Source organism: Lolium rigidum, unplaced genomic scaffold, assembly GCF_022539505.1.
Source record: "Lolium rigidum isolate FL_2022 unplaced genomic scaffold, APGP_CSIRO_Lrig_0.1 contig_54194_1, whole genome shotgun sequence".
Lineage (NCBI taxonomy): Eukaryota > Viridiplantae > Streptophyta > Magnoliopsida > Poales > Poaceae > Lolium > Lolium rigidum.
Window position 1 is genome coordinate 12,436 of NW_025900923.1, and position 20,545 is coordinate 32,980.

Sequence of the window (20,545 nt, forward strand, 5' to 3'; positions counted from 1 at the left end):
CGTTGGTGGTGCTGGAGGAATGCTATTAGCTCCACGTGGTGTCCAGATCCTACCATTGGTTGTTTGGACATGAGACCCAGGCTGTGTAAAATCTCCACTTCCTTCTTCCTCTTCATGTTCAGCTTGTTCACCATTTCTAAGTAGCTCCTCATCTTGTTCTTCTCCTACAACCCCACGCCTCTTCCGAGAGGCACGTATTGCTTGCAAAAGATTACTTTGGCGAGTCCTGTGCACATGTAAACATTATAAGACTTTTCTCAGTACAAGTTCTGAAATACAATTTCAACGTGATGTATCCACAACAAGTTAGCTGAGATGCCCAAAATAAACATTCTGGATTCATTACATAATAGTTTTTTATAAGAAAATAAAACATAAAAACTCATCAAACCAAAACTACGGAAGTCCATAAACAGAAACATCAAAAGTCATCAGGATAATCGTAGAACTCCTCTACATCTGAATCATCTTTTGTTGCATCTATGTCGCTACTTATTTCACTAGGTGGTGGCTCATTTCCTTGTTCTTGGGTGTTCATATTAGACAACTTGTTTAGAAGCTCAACATCAGAACTATCATGTATCACGTCTGCCTCTCCAGCCCCGATATTGTGATCTAAATCATTGTCCTCTTCAACGGTGAAACTCCCTGTGCTAGTATCCTCTTGATAGAACATGGAACTTGGCGTCTCGTCAAAGTCACCAACTTCTGGTACTCTCAAGTTTCCACGCTGGGGGCAAGGGTGAACAACCCACCAATTTCGCAAGTCACCAGTTTGGCATGGATATGGAGTGTAGTATACTTGTTTGCACTGGTGGGGAAGAATAAATGGCTCATAACCAGGAAGCCTTGTATTAGGATTGATTTGAACTAAACCAATATTTGGGGATTTCCGAATACCGCTTCGAGGATGAAACCAGCGGCACTGGAACAACACTAATTTGAATTGTTGCAAACCCTCAAATGTCAGCTCAATAATGTCTTCTATCACACCGTAGTAGTCAGTAGTGGCACCATCATCTGTGCAAGAGAGGAATACACCGGTGTTTGTAGTAGATGGATTAGACATTGTGTTTTCATATTTCTCAGAGCGAAACCTAAAATTGTTCACATCATATCCAGTTAAACAAGACACTCTGTTTCGACAGCCATGTGATATTTGAGCCAAATCCTTATTTATATCTCCTTGATTTATGCACTGAAAATTCAAATATACAGGTCGGTTATTGGCAAATGGTAACACTGAAGTAATTTGACTGTGTGATCAAAGGAACTTACTAATGATCTAAACCATTCAAATAAATTAGGATGTCCCCTACCAGCACCATTTTTCCTAATTTTATCAAGCTGCTGTTGTGTTGGTCGGCGAGAACCCCTATACTGTGCATCATCAAATTTCCTGAAACTTAAGAGGTTACTAAAACATTTTCTGCAAGGTATATAACAACTATATGTGCCACAGTTATTACTTACTTTATATAATCATCCATTTCAAGAGTGTTAGTGTAAATATAGAGCATGATAGCATCTTTCTCTTGGCTGCTAATGATTTTTGACCCTCTCCTTCCATGAACACGGCCTGGTACTTGGAATGTGCTAAGACTACAACTGTAGTCGTGACACTCATATCCATCGTCATACCTAGGTTTCTTATTACGAATAGATGGTGTAGAACTTGCAAAATATAAGGACACAAAATTTGATATTTCTTCAGCTATGTAAGCCTCCGCGATACAGCCCTCAACACGTGCTTTGTTTTTAACCGTCTTTTTAATATCTTTCATTAACCTGAAAGAAAATGTTGACCAATACAAATTATTTCTAGAATCTATGTATGCGGGTGAATTACTGAGTAATGAAATTAACAGTCACATACCTTTCAAAGACATACATCCATCTGTATTGCACGGGTCCTCCAATTTTCGCCTCATATGGCAAGTGCAGCAGTAGATGTTGCATTGAATTGAAAAATCCAGGTGGGAAGATCTTCTCTAACTTACACAACAAGACAGGAATGCTATTTTCTAATTCTTCCATTTTTTCTATGTTTATCTCTGTAGAGCAGAGCTGTCTAAAAAAGAAACTCAGCTCTGCAAGTGCTAGCCATATCGTATTGTCAATAAAACCACGTAATGCTATAGGCAGAAGGCGCTCCATGAAAATGTGATAGTCATGACTTTTCATTCCGTTAATCCGGAGGTCGGATAAATTTACACCACGCCTAATATTTGCTGCATACATATCTGGAAATTTCAGAGCCTTTAACCACCTTAACACTGCAATTTTCTGCTCTCGACTAAGACAAAAGGGTGCCCTCCTTTTTTCCCAACTTCCATTTGGTTTTTTACGCATGTGATAATCAGACCTATCACAAATTAGTTCAAGATCCAACCTAGCCTTCACATTATCCTTTGTTTTATCACTTATGTCTAGTATTGTGGCTAATAGAGCTTCCATCACATTCTTTTCCGTATGCATGACATCAATGTTGTGTCGAATAAGAAGCTTATCAAAATATTCCAATTCCCACAAACCAGAAATGTGTGTCCAGTTGTGTGTCTGCCCATAACCTTCGAATTTATGCTTCCCTTTACCCTTATTTGGAACTAAGGACTTCAACTCCGCATGGATTTGCTCCCCGGTTAAGCGACCAGGTGGTGGATTGAGGACCTGTACACGCTTCCGAAAAGCTTTTAAACTTTTTCGGAATGAGTGATTCATGGGTAGAAACTGCCTATGGCAATCAAACCAACAATACTTCTGACCATTTACTAGCCAAAATGCAGAAACAGTTCGCAAACACACTGGACATGCAAATTTTCCATGAGTGCTGTGCCCAGAGACCATCCCTAGCGCAGGTAAATCATGCACAGAATAAAAGTAGCAAGCTTTGAGAGTAAAAGTATCCCGCACAGATCTATCATAAACTCGCACTCCCTCATTCCATAGAAGTTTTAAATCATCATATAAGGGCTCCATATAGACATCTAGATTCTTGCCGGGATGTTGTGGACCAGGCACTATAAGTGTCAAAAAGATGTTTTCCTTTTTCATGCACATTGCTGGAGGAAGTTTGTAAGGGACAAGAAATACTGGCCAGCATGAGTAAGAAGCAGCACCAAAAGTAAACGGCGTAAAACCATCTGTGCAAAGACCCAAACGAACGTTTCGAGGTTCTTCAGCAAACCTAGGAAACATATCATCAAATGATTTCCAGGCCTCTCCATCTGATGGATGCACCATAACCCCTGGTTTCCCGAAACCTTGTTTATGTGATCCCATGTGCTTGGCAATCTCCTCGGACATGAATAATCTCTTAAGTCTGGGGATGATCGGAAAGTACCTAAGTACTTTCCGTGCAATTGGTTTCAGATGCTTATTTGTATCACCAGAACTCCTGTCATGGTAGCGTGGTTCCTTACATTTATCACAAGCAATCTTATCCTTGTGCTCCTTACGAAATAACATGCATCAATTATAGCATGCATCTATCTTTTCATATGGCATTCCTAAACTACCAATCAATTTCTTTGATTCATTGAAGTTCTTAGGGATACTCGAATCTTCTGGAAGGAGGTCACATATTAACCTAAGCAAAATATCATACCCAACAGCAGATACATTGAACTGAGATTTGAAAGCCATTAAACGAGTCACAGCAGAGAGGATAGTTTCTTTTGTGTAATTATGCACAGGTTGTTCAGAGGCTTCCAATAACTTGAAAAATTCTTCAGCTTCGGTTGTAACTTCATCATGTTGGTTAGCATCATTTATGTCATGTAACATATCTGTTAGATTGTCTGTATCATCATAGATTTCATTTGGGTGTCTAGGGGCATTCTCCCCATGATATGTCCATATGTAATAGTTTGGCACAAATCCGTTCTTGACAAGGTGGTGAGATATGTCATATTCAGTTTGCTTCTTAAAGTTTCCACATCTTTTACAAGGACAGTGAACGCCTTCTCTACGAGCATTGGGACGAGAAAATGCATGAGTAATAAATTCCTGAGTTTTTTTGCACCAATTTGCATTAGGACCATTGCTATTCCAATCTTCATACATCCACCTACGCTCCTCATCCATAGTTGGTTTCTGAAAACTGAACACATATATAATTTTGAGTGTCACCAAAACACTATTTTCATTTTGATCATGAAAGGTGATTCAGTCGCAACTCATAACCACAGGAACTCAAAGAAATATCCATGCAAGATTACAATACTTTCAGGCATGTCAGCAGTTCACGAGAAGAAATTATATAACTTATTTGTGTAAGATAAAAACATACATGATTAGATATTTTTCTAAACTACAAGGAGGAAGTTACATACATGATGATCTGTGTGGTCCTGAAAAAAGCCAACTGTAGTTGCAATGTCAAAAACCTGACTTCCCTGTCAATTCGATTGAAGATTAATATCTAGAGGACCTGCAACAAAGAAAACATTTCGCTGTTATGATGAAACTTTCATTTAGTCCATCAACTTCCTGCACTACAAAGATGTACATTTGGTGCTGATCAATGAAGCTGTGTACTGAAACAGATATCTGCAGAGCTGTGCATATACCCCAAGTAAGAGTACTGAAACTTCAATTAGTATTGTTGTAGTTCTTGTTCAGACTTTGCAAATTAATTCGAATGTGTTGTTGGCATATCCCTAGGCACAGTTAAATATTGGTAAAAAACAGTCTGCAAATTGCTTTCACTATGGGGTTATTGAACATAAGTTTAGGGATTCATCTATCTGTACACTTTCGGATTGAATTCAAGAAAGAGAAAAGTGATGGTCTGAAACTATGCATGCCCCATGCGTCCACCACATGAGTAATATCCAAGTTCAGTAATCCCATTTGCAAGATTGGTATTACTAGTACTAGCCCTAACCACTGAAAACAGAGCTGCAAGGACCACCAAAGCACATGAGCAAGATAATTGTATGAAACAAATACCGGAGAGGAATTCCTGGATGTTGGCTCAGGTATCCGTGGCTAAGATGCCAGAACAACGATCACCTGTGCGGCCGCTCCTGCTAGCTCCTACGGCGGCACCTAGGCGCTGTGCGGCCGCTCCAGCTCGTTCCTACGGCGGCGGTGCCGCAACCTGTGCCTTGTTACGGATGAACGCCGCAACAAATGGTCGTTCAAACAACTTCAGGGCTTGGCAATGGCGAAGGCCATCGGAGATTGGAAGTAATTGATAATCGGGAGATGTAGTGGAAGTGGATGCGGAGCTGCGGAGATATAGCTAGGTTTGCAGCGGTTATCGTTTTTCGAGGGAAACGAAAATTTTCGGGAGATTTAGCGCAAAACGAAATTCCGAGGTGAGGGCAACAAACCCGCGGAATCTGTGATGGTGGCGCGAATAGTGGATTCATAGTTGCGTCGAGGCTAGAGAATCGGATCTGGGACACCTTTTTTTTCTCCTGATCTTTCTGAATGAGCTGAAGATAGTATACTAGTTTGACCAAAAATTCCATGGAAGCGGTGAGGATATTGTCCCATATATATCCGTCCCTCTTTTTTGACGTGTATATCCGTCCCTCTTGTGATTGCAATAAAACGAAAATCCATGGAAGGTTGAAATATATAAAAAATTCGGTCGTACGATCAGGAAGGTTTTAATAAAAATTAACGCAACTTGGATTCTTTTCGCAGTTCCTTTTTCACTCGATGATGATTAGCTCATAAGAATAAAATGGTTCAAGAGAAAAAGTTCACGTGCATAACGGCTCATGTACTTTTCCCGGGAAGATACAAACAGTGACGCGTAGATGGCCGACATGCTTGTCATATAGTATCAGTATAATTCTCGACAGTACAATCACAATTAACATAATGCAACGGCGGGTTGAACCATGCATAAGAGGGATGTTGGTAATGTCCGGCTAACCAGTGATGGCACTGTCGGCATTTTAAAACACTACAGGGATGTTGAAAATAATAAAAACGTTGCACATCATGGCTCTTGGCAATCTATATAGCTGTTGGCAAAAATTGCATCTGGTGTAGTGTCGACGGTGCTCTCTCCTCCCTACTACTTCTGCTCATGTTCAAGGTGGAGAGGAAGGCTCAAGTTTAGATGCTCTTGTAGTTCATGAAGTGGAGAATCGGAGGGGACCCTACAGGTGCCATGAGATTGTATGGATTCTCCCCTCTTTGTTCTCCCCATGCATGTCATTTCTCTCTTTCTCATTGTGTTGGTTTTCTTGAGGTTTTCCTCTCGATGGAGGGGATGGTTCAGACTCTTCATGTCTCCGCTGGTGACATGGTGTTGCGTAGGAGAAATGAGGGTGATCTATTGGGGGTGATCTATATTTAGAGCAGATTCGATTATTTGGTATTTAATTTACATGCAATATCTTCGCTGCCAAATTCTAATATGGGAAAGCCTTTTTTCTTTCCGTGGATTTTGTTGTGCATGAATGTTTCTATGAAGATTCTGAAGAATAATTGTTGCGCTGCAGAAAAATTCAAAAACACCGTGACACATCAGTACGATTCTCAGATGTGGTAAATATCCCCCTCTTGTAATCACTATGCCCCCGTTTCATGTTTTCTTCTCGAAATGCCAAAATTAGAGTGTTTTCATTTTTATAAAAGCATTCATCACTTATTGGGGTAACTCGACCGCGTTGGATGGTTCACAATCTTGCGAATTTACTTTTTTTAGATTCCCAAGTTCACTCACCTGCTGAAAATGTTTGTTTACATCTCCAGTTCATTCATATTAGTGTTGTTCAATGCTAAACCAGGGTGCATAGCATCCTATTGGTTATGTACTGGTTATTATATGTGTGGAAAACATTAAACAAACATCTTGGGGTAGTTTGATCGTATTCCCCATAGTTGTTGACACAACTAAAAAAGCTAGGTTGATGCAAATTTTCTCCCCGCAGCCAGCCATCTGTTGATCTTTGCCCCTATATGTGAAATTTGACCTGTCTATGCTTTTTTCCCTTATTATTTCTCTCTTTTCTTTGTTAGTCAGCCATAGATGAACTTAAAGTTCCTCCAATTTAAAAATATCAAGCATCTCTTTTCTACTCCACAACTAGGTACTAGATACACTATCGATTCCGCATGGACCTTGTCGACCACACAACTGATCTGCTCGGTGTTGTTGCTTCCATGAGAGCTCATCACCAGTGGGAGAAAAGGAAACAAGTGAATGCCTCTCAACCGACCACTAATCTAGCGCAATTCCATGACATTATCATCACCATATGTACTTATCATTGCTATAGGGATTTCTGTGGCGTTTCAGTCATCATGACAAGTAGTAGAAGAGGTGATCATAAACGTATGTAGGAATTGATCCATGACGCGTCGAGGGCCTCCCCATCATCATCGTCAGCAAATGAGGAAGTTGCGGATAACTTATGCGTGTCATAGTATGCTATATCATTGCAGGCTTATTGGAAGCCAAAAAAAAATTCATTGCATGCAGAGCATACAAGGCCATCCCTGACTGTGGAAGGATGGGAGAGAGAGCATACACGTCTATTGGTGTCGAAATGATAGATTTTTCACTTATAAGGGAAGTAACATGTGATGACCAAACATGGGAGGAAGAAGATTGATAAGATCATTACAGATTTTTAGGATTTCACTTATGAAATGACTTCGTAAGGTCATTTACATTGGAAAAACAGAAATTTCAATTCCAAAGTTCATATTTGGCAACCACATGGAATTGCGTAATGATTTTCTGAACTTGTGTTGTTGCCATTTTTGTATTAATTCATATATCAATACTAATGTTGGCTTACAACTATACATACTAGAAAAAACAATTTTTTCCCAATGTATATGACCTTGATATAATAACACATAATTAATATATAGTAGAACACATTTTCAAGTTTTGATAAAACACCATAATTCAAAATATACCAAATATTTATCATAAAAAATGCATGTCCAGGTTCAAATAGCTCATAACACACATATATCACAAGTGTGAGGTTCACATATAATAATATTAGGCAAAGAAATACTTAAGATCTCATAAACAAAGAAAAGCCAAGTTTCACAAACAATGAGTCTTTGCTTTATTTAGACAAGAAGACCCTAAGTCTTGAGTTGCTTCATGACCCCTTTCCTTTTCATCCCCATCAGCAAGGCTTGAAGTGATTTGAACTTACGATAATCAGATACAAGAACGTCGTAGTTACTTCTGTAATGTAGGACATGCAAAAAAATTGTGCATAAGTATATTTGAGGTGAACACTAGTAGGAAAAAGTCTAGTACTGGCGTGTCAAATTTGGGTACATCCTAGTCGTAGGTGGCAGCCCGCGACTAGTACATCACCAGTGGTATTAGCTACTAGTTGCGTGCTTGACCGAAACACGACTAGTATTGCTTGTACCGGTCGCGTGCGCTCAGGGCACGCTGCCACTAAGGTTATTCGTAGCGCACCAGGCGACACGCGACTAGTACCCCACATGTTGCCAGTACCTATTTCTTCTATTTCTTCCAGCATTCCCCCCTTGTTTACACATGTGTATAATATGCAGACATATATAACATCAATTACCAGGAAGCGACGAGATACACAGAAATAGCCATATGAACAAAACATTACACTACAAAGCCAAGCAAGTGGCCAACTCATTACATTGAGCATAATAGCTAAGTGATCAAATCATTACACTACAAGCCTAGTAAGTGACCAAGTCATTATATACATCGAGCATAATAGCCAAGTGACCAAATCACTCCTTCGGCTCCGGCTCCACGGGTGGGTCATGAACAACGACCCCGTCAGAATCTCTTGGGTCGTACGACTCACCATCAAATGAGGAGGAGGCGTCCGGCTGTTTGTAGTAGAAGAAGGCACCTCGTATAAATTTTCCAAGTAGAAATAACACTTAGTTCTTGGCTCCATCATGTAGAGTTCTATCATCTCCTTCCAACTACGCCCGTGAAAATAGGTTCGGTTCGCCTCATTGGTGATTTCAACAATGAAGGTCCTCTCCGCTATGGGCAGTGTGTTATGCTAGATGACGACTTCAAACATTCCTAGTTGGTTAATGTTTCTATGTACAAGCTCCATGAAGTTACGTCTTGCGCTACATGGGATAGCCTAAACACAATTACGAAAGAAACACCAATTAGATCAAAGATACAAGTCAATGCAACTATATATATAAACAACTAACTAATTGGACTAAAACATACCGAAATGGTTTTATTGTCCTCTTTGAAAAGTATGGCAAACTTTTTGTCCATGCACCTATATTGTCCACAGTCCGCGCACCGATTCATAAAAGCCATTTTCTGCATAACGGTTGGGTTATGTTAACAATTACAGATAATATAGCATACACATCTATTGGACCCAAAAATGAACTTCAAATAAGGCCTCATATTTATATTAGACCCAGAAATCACAAGGATGGGGCCAGCGAGCCAAGTACGATGCAGAAGATTTGTATTTGTTCATATGACAAGGCTCGCTGACACCACCCCAGGATCACAGCTAAAAAAACTAATCAGCGGCCATATGAAATATTAGGGATTTAAAATGAACTTCAAATAAGGTCTCATATTTATATTGGACCCAAAAACCGTAGATATGCACAAGATCTATATAGCATACATACAAATCTATATAGCTAGCATACAAATCTATATAGCTATTATAAATATATAGTATACAAATACCATACAAATATATATCGTACGATACAAATCTATATAGTTAGCAAACAAATCTATGTAGCATATAAATCTATGTAGCTCGCAGGGTGGCGGTGGCGGCGGCGATGGCGACCAGTTGGGGAAGGCGGCGGCGCGGGCGGTCAGGGGCCATGGTGGCGACGTGGGCGGGGAAGGTGGCGGCGGCGTGGGTGGTGGTGGAGCGTCTGGGAAGGTGGCGGCTAGGGTTGGCTCGGGCGGATTTGGATTCTGAATGAAGGAAAGAGTGGTTGGGGGCTATTAGTAGTACCAGTCACGCTGCCGTAGCCGCACGCCGCGGATAAGTTAGTAGTCGTTTGCCCCTGTGGCACGCTGCGGGTATTATTAGTCGTGTGTTCCGTCTAAGGCACACTGCCAATAATCTTGCCCCTATAATCTCCTTGCTTTGAATCCGATCCTAAGACGAGCTCTTCGAAGATGTCTTATAAGTGGTAGGTAAATAGCTATAAGCATAAGATATCTTCGAGAAGGCCTGCCATAGGAGCTTCCCACAATAAATTAACAAAAATATTTGCTAAATTCTGTGTTTTGAGAGAGAGTAACAGTCTACATGCATATATATATATAGCACCTAAATTAGTGCGCTTATAATATGCTTATCGTCTTATACAGTGTAGCCATTGACGCATCGTGCGCACTCACGAAAAGGAGATGATTGTACGTTGATTAGGTATGGGCACCACGTGCTTAGTAGGAGCATGCTATAACTATCTTCATACTTGTCGCGTACGACGATAACCGCCCGCTGCAGAAAATTTCCCTTCATCTGTACAGGTGGTCCCCACTTACTAGTCGGGTGTCTTTCCAAGAGGTATGCTACCACTAAGGCCTTACTAGTCGTGTGCCCACATTCCACCCGCTTCTCAAAATAGCAGTCGTATGCCATTGTTGCAGCCCGCTTCTATTAATCATGCCCCTATAGCCTTTTCCATACTAGTGGAAATGACATGTGTGCACTGTAACATAGGATGCCATAGTTGCACTTCTCTCAGAGACGTGCAACTAGAAACAATTTTCCATATGACTTGCATCCTCAAAATAAATTTGCAACTTGCGGAGATTTTCTTTACGAGTTGCCTTTTTCAAACTCTAGTGAGTTTTCCGTTACGAGTTGTAACTCCATCCTAATATTTTGTTACGAGTTGCACTTTTCTCACCAAATGTGGAACTCCGATAATTGTTTTGGCAGAAGTTTACACTTTTATGAAGAAATGTGAAACACACACATTTTCCATTTATCTTTGATTTATCTCTTATCTCGTTGATCGCAAACCACTTAAAATGTTCTCCATTGAAAATATGTTGCACATTTTTTTTTTAAATGCAACTATGTATATTTAGAAAGTGTAACCGGTTGCGACACTACATTTCTCGAAAAAAGTAGGCTAACACATTTTGTTTGTTCTTATTTTCACGCATGTTATCTATTTAAAAACAGTTTTTTTCCTTCTATCGAAAATGAGTTGCACTTTTTTCAACTACGTACCATATCTTGAAACTGGGAAACACGTTTTTGACACGAGTTTCACTTTATGCAACTACCATATGTTGAAAGGTGCACCGGGTTTTTCGATAACATCCATATTTTTATGTGTGACCCCTGATGGCACGAATCGCATCGCCGCTGTCCATTGTGAAAAATCATTAAGAGAAGTGTTAGCTAGCCAAGCTAGGTACCTTGGTTAGCAAGACCCCACTCCGTCTACAGATCCGAACATACAGTGAACTGTGCGTGATTGAGGCTTGACATCCTGTGTTAATCGCATATTCCTCTACATTTTGTGTAGTCGTGCTTGTGTCACACGGTGGACCTTGGACAAGTATAATTTGGTAATATTTATGTCAACTTGCTTTGAAAAGCTTTAGAAAAACAGGCTTGAGTCAATCGCATACACCTGTAAGTAGGTCATAGCAATTGAATTGTCCCAAGAAACTGCAAACACTAGGTGTACCATTATCAGTTTTTTGGCCAACCCAACTTAGCCCACTGGTAGAAAAACAGGCTTCCGGGAAGCCCCATTAGTCGCGAAGCTATAGGAACCGCGACTAATGGGGTCTTTACTCGCGGTTCGTGTGGCGAACCGCGACCAAAGGCCCAGGCCCGGGCGCACGGTGGCCAGGCCGGTGCACGTGGGGGCTTTAGGTCGCGGTTGGCCATGCCAACCGCGACTAAAGGTGCCCGAAGGCCTTTAGTCGCGGTTGGCCAGGCCAACCGGGACTAAAGCCCCTCCCCTATATATACCCACCCAGCAGCCAACACTTAGCCATTTGGAGCCATTCTCTTCACAAACTTCACAAGTGAGTGTTAGCTAGGTTTGCTTTTGGTTCCTCTTATGCACATAAGGTGTTTGATGAAATGCCCCAAGAGCATGAAACAAACATGATATGAAGTGTTGGAGCCACACTTGAGCTTTCTCATTTATTTTTTCCTCCTCGATCGCGGTTAGCAACTTGAACCTTTGATGTGTCATTGATAAAATATGCATGTGTGTAGTTCATTGTTTAATTTATATTGTTTGTAGCTAGTTAGTTTAACAAATGCATGATGGTTAATTATATATTTTATATTATAATAATGCGGATGAATCGGCAATGGATGTACGGTAACCGATTCTCCGGCGAGTTCGGTACGGGTTTGAAAGATTTCCTCGTAGTGGCTAATGCGAACAAGCGGGGGGTTTTGTTATCTTGTCCATGTGTTAACTGTAAGAATCGAAGGGTTACTCTTCCTCAAGAGATGTTCACATGCACCTGCTTCGGCACGGTTTCATGCCAAGCTATAATTGTTGGACCAAGCATGGAGAAAGAGGGGTTATAATGGAAGAAGATGAAGAAGGGGATGATTTCATCGATGAAAGCTATCTTGCTCATTTCGGTGATACTTTCATGGAGGATGTTGAAGGTGAAGGGGAAGGTGAAGGGGAAGGTGAAGAAGAGGCACGTGATGATCCCGTTGATGATCTTGGTCGGACCATTGCTGATGCACGGAGACGCTGCTAGGCGAAAAGGAGAGGGAGAATTTGGATCGCATGTTAGAGGATCACGGGGAAGGCGCTGTACCCCGGATGCGATGATGGTCGAAAAAGCTGGGCTGCACACTGGATTTGCTGAAATGGAAGGCACATGCAGGTGTAGCTGACTCGGCATTTGAAAACTTGCTGAAAATGTTGAAGAATGTGTTTCCAAAGAATAACGAGTTGCCCGCCGATACGTACGAAGCAAAGAAGGTTGTCCGCCCTCTAGGTTTAGAGGTTCGAAGATACATGCATGCATCAACGGCTGCATCCTCTACCGCGGTGAATACGAGAATTTGAATGAATGCCCGGTATGCACTTGCATTGCGTTATAAGATCGAGGCGATGACCACGGTGACGATGTTGAGGGCCAGAAACCCAGGAAGAGGGCTCCCGCCAAGGTGATGTGGTATGCTCCTATAATACCACGGTTGAAACGTACTGTTCGGGAACAAAGAGCATGCCAAGTTGTTGCGATGGCACAAAGAGGACCGTAAGTCGGACGGGGAGTTGAGACACCCCGCAGATGGAACGCAATGGAGAAAGATCGACGGAGAGTTCAAAGATTTTGCAGGTGACGCAAGGAACATAAGATTTGGTCTAAGTACGGATGGCATGAATCCTTTTGGCGAGCGAGCTCCAGCCATAGCACCCGGCCCGTGACTCTATGCATCTACAACCTTCCTCCTTGGTTGTGCATGAAGCGGAAGTTCATTATGATGCCGGTGCTCATCCAAGGTCCGAAGCAACCCGGCAACGACATCGATGTGTACCTAAGGTCATTAGTTGATGAACTTTTACAGCTGTGGGGCAGACACTGGTGTCCGTGTGTGGGATGAGCACAAAGAAGAGGAATTTGACCTACGAGCGTTGCTTTTCGTAACCATCAACGATTGGCCTGCTCTTAGTAACCTTTCGGGACTTGTCAAATAAGGGATACAATGCATGCACGCACTCGCTTACATGAGACCGAAAGTGTACATTTGCCAAATTGTAAGAAGAACGTGTACCTTGGGCATCGTCGATTTCTTCCAGAAAGGTCATCCGGTAAGAAAGAAAGGCAAGCATTACAACGGCAAGGCAGATCACCGGCCGAAGCCTGCGGAACACTGCTCGGTGCTTGAGGTATTTGATATGGTCAAGGATTTGAAAGTCATCTTTGGAAAGGGTCCGGCGGACAATCGGTTCCGAAGGGAGGCGACGGGCACGCAGCCATGTGGAAGAAGAAATCTATATTACGGGAGCTAGAATATTGGAAAGTCCTAGAAGTCCGCTCTGCGATCGACGTGATGCACGTTACGAAGAATATTTGCGTGAACCTCCTAAGCTTCTTGGGCGTGTATGGGAAGTCAAATGATACAAAGGAAGCACGACGAGGACCAGCAAAGTTTGAAAGACCACGATGACCGGCATCCGGAACGGTTTCAAGGTCGTGCCGGCTACGCTACGACCAAAGAAGAGAAGGTCATCTTTTTGAATGCCTGAGCGGTATGAAGGTCCCGTCTGGATTCTCGTCCAATATAAAGGGAATAATAAACATGGCGGAGAAAAAGTTCCAAAACCTGAAGTCTCACGACGCCACGTGATTATGACGCAATTGCTTCCGATTGCTTTGAGGGGCTCTGCAGGAAAATGTTCGAGTAGCCATTGTGAAGCTATGTGCATTCCTCAATGCAATCTCTCGAGAAGGTAATCAATCCGGAAGTTCTACCACGGTTACGGAACGATGTGATCCAATGTCTTGTCGGTTTCGAGTTGGTGTTCCCGCCATCCTTCTTCAATATTATGACGCACCTCCTGGTTCACCTAGTCGATGAGATTTCCATTCTCGGTCCTGTATTTCTACACAATATGTTCCCCTTCGAGAGGTTCATGGGAATATTAAAGAAATATGTTCGTAACCGTGCTAGGCCGGAAGGAAGCATCGCCAAGGGCTATGGAAATGAGGAGGTAATTGAGTTTTGTGTTGACTTTGTTCCTGACCTTAAGCCGATTGGTCTTCCTCGATCGCGGCACGAGGGGAGACTAAGTGGAAAAGGCACGATCGGAAGGAAATCAACGATATGTATGGACGGCCATTCTACGGCGAAGCACACCACACGGTTCCGACCAATTCCAGCTTGGTGGCTCCGTACTTTGAGAAACACAAGAATATTTTACGCTCGGACAACCACAGGAAGCCTGAATCCTGGATTAGGAAGGCCCACATGGAGACTTTCGGCGGTTGGTTGAGAAAACATTTAATGAGTGACGAACATGTTGTAGATCAGTCTGTACATGTTGGCCAAGACACCATCTTCGACTATAACGACTTTCCAAGGGTACGAGATAAATGGGAATACATTTTACACGATCGCCCAAGATAAAAGAGCACCAACCAAAACGAGTGGTGTCCGCTTTGATGCGGCAATCGAGAATGGGCAAAAGGTCACATATTATGGTTACATAGAGGAGATATGGGAACTTGACTATGGACCCTCCTTTAGGGTCCCTTTGTTCCGGTGCAAATGGTTCAAGCTAACAGGAGGTGGGGTAAAGGTGGACCAGCAATACGGAATGACAATGGTGGATTTCAACAATCTTGGTTACCTTGACGAACCATTCGTCCTAGCGAAAGATGTCGCTCAGGTTTTCTATGTGAAGGACATGAGTAGCAAACCGAGGAAACGGAAAGATAAGAAAACGATCGGTACATCATGCGATGATCCAAAGCGCCACATTGTTCTTTCGGGGAAAAGAAACATCGTGGGAGTGGAGGACAAGACAGGACATGTCGGAAGATTATAATATGTTTGCTGAAATTCCGCCCTTCAAAGTGAACACCGACCCAAGCATTAAGTTAAATGATGAGGATGCTCCATGGATACGGCACAATCGTAAGCAAGCGGGGACACAAGGAAAGAAATGATGTGTAATAATTTATTGTACCAAACTTTGTTGAATGGATCATGTGAATTATATTACCCGTGATGTGTTTGGTGTCCATTTTCGAATGATTCAATTGACTCGAGATAGCACTGATGATACATGAAATTTGGAGTGATTCAGTCATACTCCTGCATATAGGAAATTTGGAGTGACTAAGTCATACTCCTGCATACATGAAATTTGGAGTGACTAAGTCATACTCCTGCATACAGGAAATTTGGAGTGACTAAGTCATACTCATGAATACATGAAATTTGGAGTGATTTAGTCATACTCCTGCCTAGGCGTATAATATGCATACTCGTAGTCTTCATAGCCGCCGTCGTTGTCTTGGTAGTCGTCGCCTTCTAAGTTGCCGGCGTCGTCGTCGCTCTCGTCGTCGGCGTCGTCGGGCGGCGCTCGTGGCTCGAGCCGAGGGTAGCGCGAGGCGGGGGATATCGCCGGCCGTGATGTAGTCCATGACGCTCGCAGAGTCCGGCCGTACCACCATAGCCGACGGCCGGCCTCGTGGAAGTTTCCGGGAGGCGGGACCGTCCTCCTCATACACGGCGAGCGCCCTCTCACGCCGATTGATGAAGAAGGCGTCCCAAGTATGCTGGTTATCGGGATGCCGGCGGGGATTCATCCGCTGCTCCGGCGTGAGGTCGAGGTAGTAGTGGTTCGTGATGGCCGCCGGCGCGCGTACCACGAGGGACGGGAGGGACCGGCACGCCGCCGGCGCTCGAGGCTCCGGCCGGCGAGGACGCGGTAGCCCGGTGGGCAAGGGTAGTTCGAGGCGCAAAGCTCCTCCACCTGCTGGTAGGTTAGAGTGGGTGCGGTGGAAGCCATGAGAGAGGGATGAGAGATTGTAGAGATGTGATAATGCTGGCCAAGCCGGGCTACCTATATGTAGTGACAAATGGCGGGAAAAATGGGAGCGGGAAGACGAGGAGGCGGGAAGAAAGAGGCGGGAAGAAAGTGGCGGGGAAGAAAGTGGCGGGGAAGAAAGTGGCGGGGAAGAAAGAGGCGGGAAGAAAGTGGCGGGAAGAAAGTGGCGGGAAGAATTTTTCTGATTTTTTGATATATTATTTGTATTTTTAAGAATTTGAATTGAATTAGTTTTATTTTTTTGATTTTTTGATATATTATTTGTATTTTTAAGAATTTGAATTGAATTAGTTTTATTTTTCTGATTTTTTGGATATATTATTTGTATTTTTATGAATTTGAATTGAATTAGTTTTATTTTTCTGATTTTTTTGATATATTATTTGTATTTTTAACATTTTGAATTGAATTAGTTTTATTTTTCTGTATTTATTGATATATTATTTGTATTTTTAACATTTTGAATTGAATTAGTTTTATTTTTCTGAATTTTTTGATATATTATTTGTATTTTTAACATTTTGAATTGAATTAGTTTTATTTTTACGTATTTATTGATATATTATATGTATTATATGATTTTCAAAAAAAGAAAAGTATTTTCAAAAAAGACCTTTAGTCGCGGTTGGCACTGGCCAACCGCACTAAAGTCCTTATGCGCGGAAATTAAAAACCCGGCGAAAACCCTTTAGTCGCGGTTGGGGTCGCCAACCGCGACTAAAGGTGCTAGTCGCATTAGGCTCCCAACCGCGACTAAGTACCTCCTAAATACGCGGGCGCGCGCAGGCGGTTCACTTCTTCCTCCTCGAACCGTCGTCCTCCGGTGCCGCGGCTGCGATCTCTCCTCTTCATCGCCGTCAGGCTGCCGCCGCTGCGCCCTCGACGACGCCGCCAACGCCGCCCGTGACCGCCGCCGCCGCGCGCCCTCCTCTCCCGTACGTCGTCTCGTCGCGCCGCCGTCTATTTCCGCCGTCCGCCGTGTGACCGCGCGCCGCCGCGCGCCGTACGTGTGTGTCCCGACGATCCCGCGCCGCCGCGCCCGTGACCGCCGCCGCGCCGCGCGCCGCCCGTGACCGCCGCCGCGTCCGCACCGCGCCGCGCCGCCGCCGCACCCGGCCGTGACCGCCGCGCGCCGCGCACCGCGCGCCGCCGCGCCGTGCATGACGAGAGGGGCAGAAAGAGAGAGGAGGGAGAGAGGGCGAGACCGACTTTGTGAAATCTCAACTTTTTTTTGTTCTTGTTAATTAACAAAAAAAGTACAAACAAAAATAAAATTAACAAAAAAAAACAATGTTACATGCTTATAAAGGGCTGTCCCAACTTTTTTTTCCTTTTTAGTTTTTTTTCTTGTAAATATGTGTGTACTAAAATTTCACTTAAAAGGAACTAATTAAAATTTGACTTAAAAACTAAATAATTGATACTTAAAATTTACTAAATAATTGAGACTTAAAATTTTGAGACTTAAAAAACTAAAAAGACTTAAAATTTGAGACTTAAAATTTGAGACTTATAAAATTTGAGACTTACAATTTGAGACTTAAGATTAACTAAATAATTTGAGACCACCGGCGCCACACGGACGGGGGAGAGGGAGGCCGGCGGCCGGCCGGGGCGCGCGCCACACACGCACACATGCAATAGCTAGGGCGGCGCCCGCGGCGCCCGGCCCCTCCAATCTCTCCCGGCGCACACACGCGCTCTTCCGCGACACCCTCTCCCACCCCTTCCGGCTCGCCGGCCCCTCCTTTTGGCACCGCCCTTTCGCCACCGCCACCGCCCCCTTCGCACTTAATTAATTTGTTTTTACTACATGTTTTCGGGATCGACATATGGCGGACGATAGAGCTGACCCAATTATGGACAACTATGATCCGGACGCTGAAGAACATATCTTCGGCATCATAAAAGGCGATGTTCTATATGTGTCGACCGGACAAGAAGAAGATGATATCGATTCTTATCTGAAGCTTGAGGGTGAAGATGAAGGGCGCCGTCAGCAAGATGGTGCCGAAGAAACGTCGATAAACGACGATCTTCAATTGGAAGTACCAACCACCTCCGGCGCCGAGGTATATATATATACATTGAGCCTCCGGTGATACAAACTAACGATTTGAATAAATATGTGTGTACTAACGCGCGCGCCTCTCTTTCTTATTTTAGCCCTCGGCCGGATCGTCGAAACAATCGAGTACGTCGTCGTCAAAGCGTGGCGCAACCAAGACGATGAAAGCAGGAGAAACATGCACCATCGATGTTGTCGAGGAAGCAACCGGCAGGCCGCTGGAGCCCAGCAAGAACGCCACCAAGTTTATCAGCCAATGCGGAGCCGTTGTTAGAGACAACGTCTCGATCACCGTCCAGGAGTGGAATGAGCCAAAGAAGGCACGTGTTGGTTTCACTTTTGTCGATAAGAGAACAAAAAAGATTGCTTCAAAAAGCTTATGGAACATTTCGTTCTACCTCCGGAATACCGCAAATACGATGAGGAGGGTAACAAGATTGCGGAAAACAAGGAGAGGTGCAAGCTAGTCAAACGGTTCGCTCTTTCTAAGATGTCCAACGCATTCGGAAATACAAGCAAAATCTAGCCCATGACTTTGTCAAGCCGGGCAAGACTCGGATTTCAAAGGACAATATGAGAAACCGCAACATGATTGGCCAGAATTTGTGAAGCAAAAGAAATCGGAGCGAGTTCCTTGAAATATCGAAAAAAATAAGGATAATGCGGCCAAGAAGGAGTACAATCATAAAATGGGGCCGAGGAGGGTATCGCTTTTGGCAGCCTAGGTGGGAGAAGATGGAGAACGAGCTGAGGACGCGAGGAATCCGGTCCAGTACGGAGGGATGGGACCCAAGGGCCAAAAGCTGGTGGTACGGGCATGGGGGATCGCCGAACCCGGAGACGATGGAGTGTGTTTACCAGGGCAAAATAATTACACCCACCCAAAAGCTTATTGAGGCAATGAGGGATGCTCAAGAGGGGAGGATCAAGTTCAACAGAGAGAACGACGCCCTGACAAAAGCCCTCGGGAATCCTGAACACGGAGGACGTGTACGAGGCATGGGGCACATTCCGTGGAAAATAGGGTTCCCCAGAACGATGACCCGTACGGTTACGTAGCCGTAAGAGAAAGATGGATCGGGAAGCAGATGTTGTGGCGCGGTTGGCATCGGAAATGGATGTCATGAAGAAAACCGTGAGTGTACTAGTAGCCGAAAGAGATGCAGCTCGGGCGCAGCATGAAGATCATCCATTGGATCTCGGAAGCGGCCAGCAGCGGAGAAGCAGCGTGGCTTCCACGGAGGCCCCATCGGCTGGTGCACCGACGATCGAAATTACCGCACCGAGCCTCTGGTGGTCGAAATTACTGCACCGGAGCCTCCTCGCTACCCCGTGGACGATATAAAGGAGATGAAAGCATGTCATCTGTATTATCCTATCGGGAACATGTCCATGAAGGTAGCCATCGGCAGTGCTTTACCACCTGGAGCACTCCACCACAACAACCCCATTCAAGATGGCTATGCTCGTGTCACGGTGGAGGACATAGTCCAAGGGTTTGAGGACCTGGACATTGACATTGCTACACCCGAAGGGGCGACAAGACTTGGAGATGTCAAGCGCCAGCTCATTCTATGGCGAAGAAGTTTATCAAGTTTCCGGGCGAGGCGCCAACAAGTCCACCCCCTACGGTGGTGGTGGTGGCGGCGGTGGCGGTGGTGGTGGTGGTGCTTCACCTACACCTCCTTCACGAGGGCCGACGCCGCCCCCAATTCACCTCCGGCGGGTAAGCAGCCGCCGCCCCTAGTCCGCCCCGGGCGGGTAAGCGTACGCCGCCCCCAATCCACCTCCGGCGAAGAAGCGAAGCAGCAGTCCCGGGATTATTAACCCGGACCCTTACGTACCTAAGAAAACAAAGGTACCGGAGGTATCACTGAAGCCTCTCCCCACGAGGCCTTGGGAATGTAGTGCCGAGGAAGTCGAGGCGGCGCGCGGTCGCTGATTTAGAGAAATGGAAGGCGAGCC

At 44.2% G+C, this 20,545-nt stretch overlaps 1 protein-coding gene across 1 annotated transcript; it reads right to left on the minus strand.

The window, feature by feature from the left end:
* Positions 1 to 421: 421 nt before the first annotated feature.
* Positions 422 to 3,439, minus strand: LOC124681739. Its single transcript, XM_047216567.1, has 4 exons — positions 1,877 to 3,439; positions 1,474 to 1,788; positions 1,279 to 1,399; positions 422 to 1,198 (listed from the first exon to the last, which is right to left on the minus strand). Exons 1-4 carry the CDS (start codon positions 3,304 to 3,306, stop codon positions 422 to 424), a joined length of 2,643 nt encoding a protein of 880 aa, XP_047072523.1. The 5' UTR covers positions 3,307 to 3,439.
* Between the last annotated feature and the right edge of the window lie 17,106 nt (positions 3,440 to 20,545).

Bases quoted from the DNA above. Each gene is read 5' to 3' on its own strand.
- LOC124681739 (XM_047216567.1), bottom strand. From the start codon at position 3,306: ATGTCCGAGGAGATTGCCAAGCACATGGGATCACATAAACAAGGTTTC. The intron at 1,789-1,876 runs GTATGTGACTGT...ATTTTCTTTCAG, and splicing joins TGGATGTATGTCTTTGAAAG to GTTAATGAAAGATATTAAAA. The intron at 1,400-1,473 runs GTAAGTAATAAC...CTTAAGTTTCAG, and splicing joins GAAATGGATGATTATATAAA to GAAATTTGATGATGCACAGT.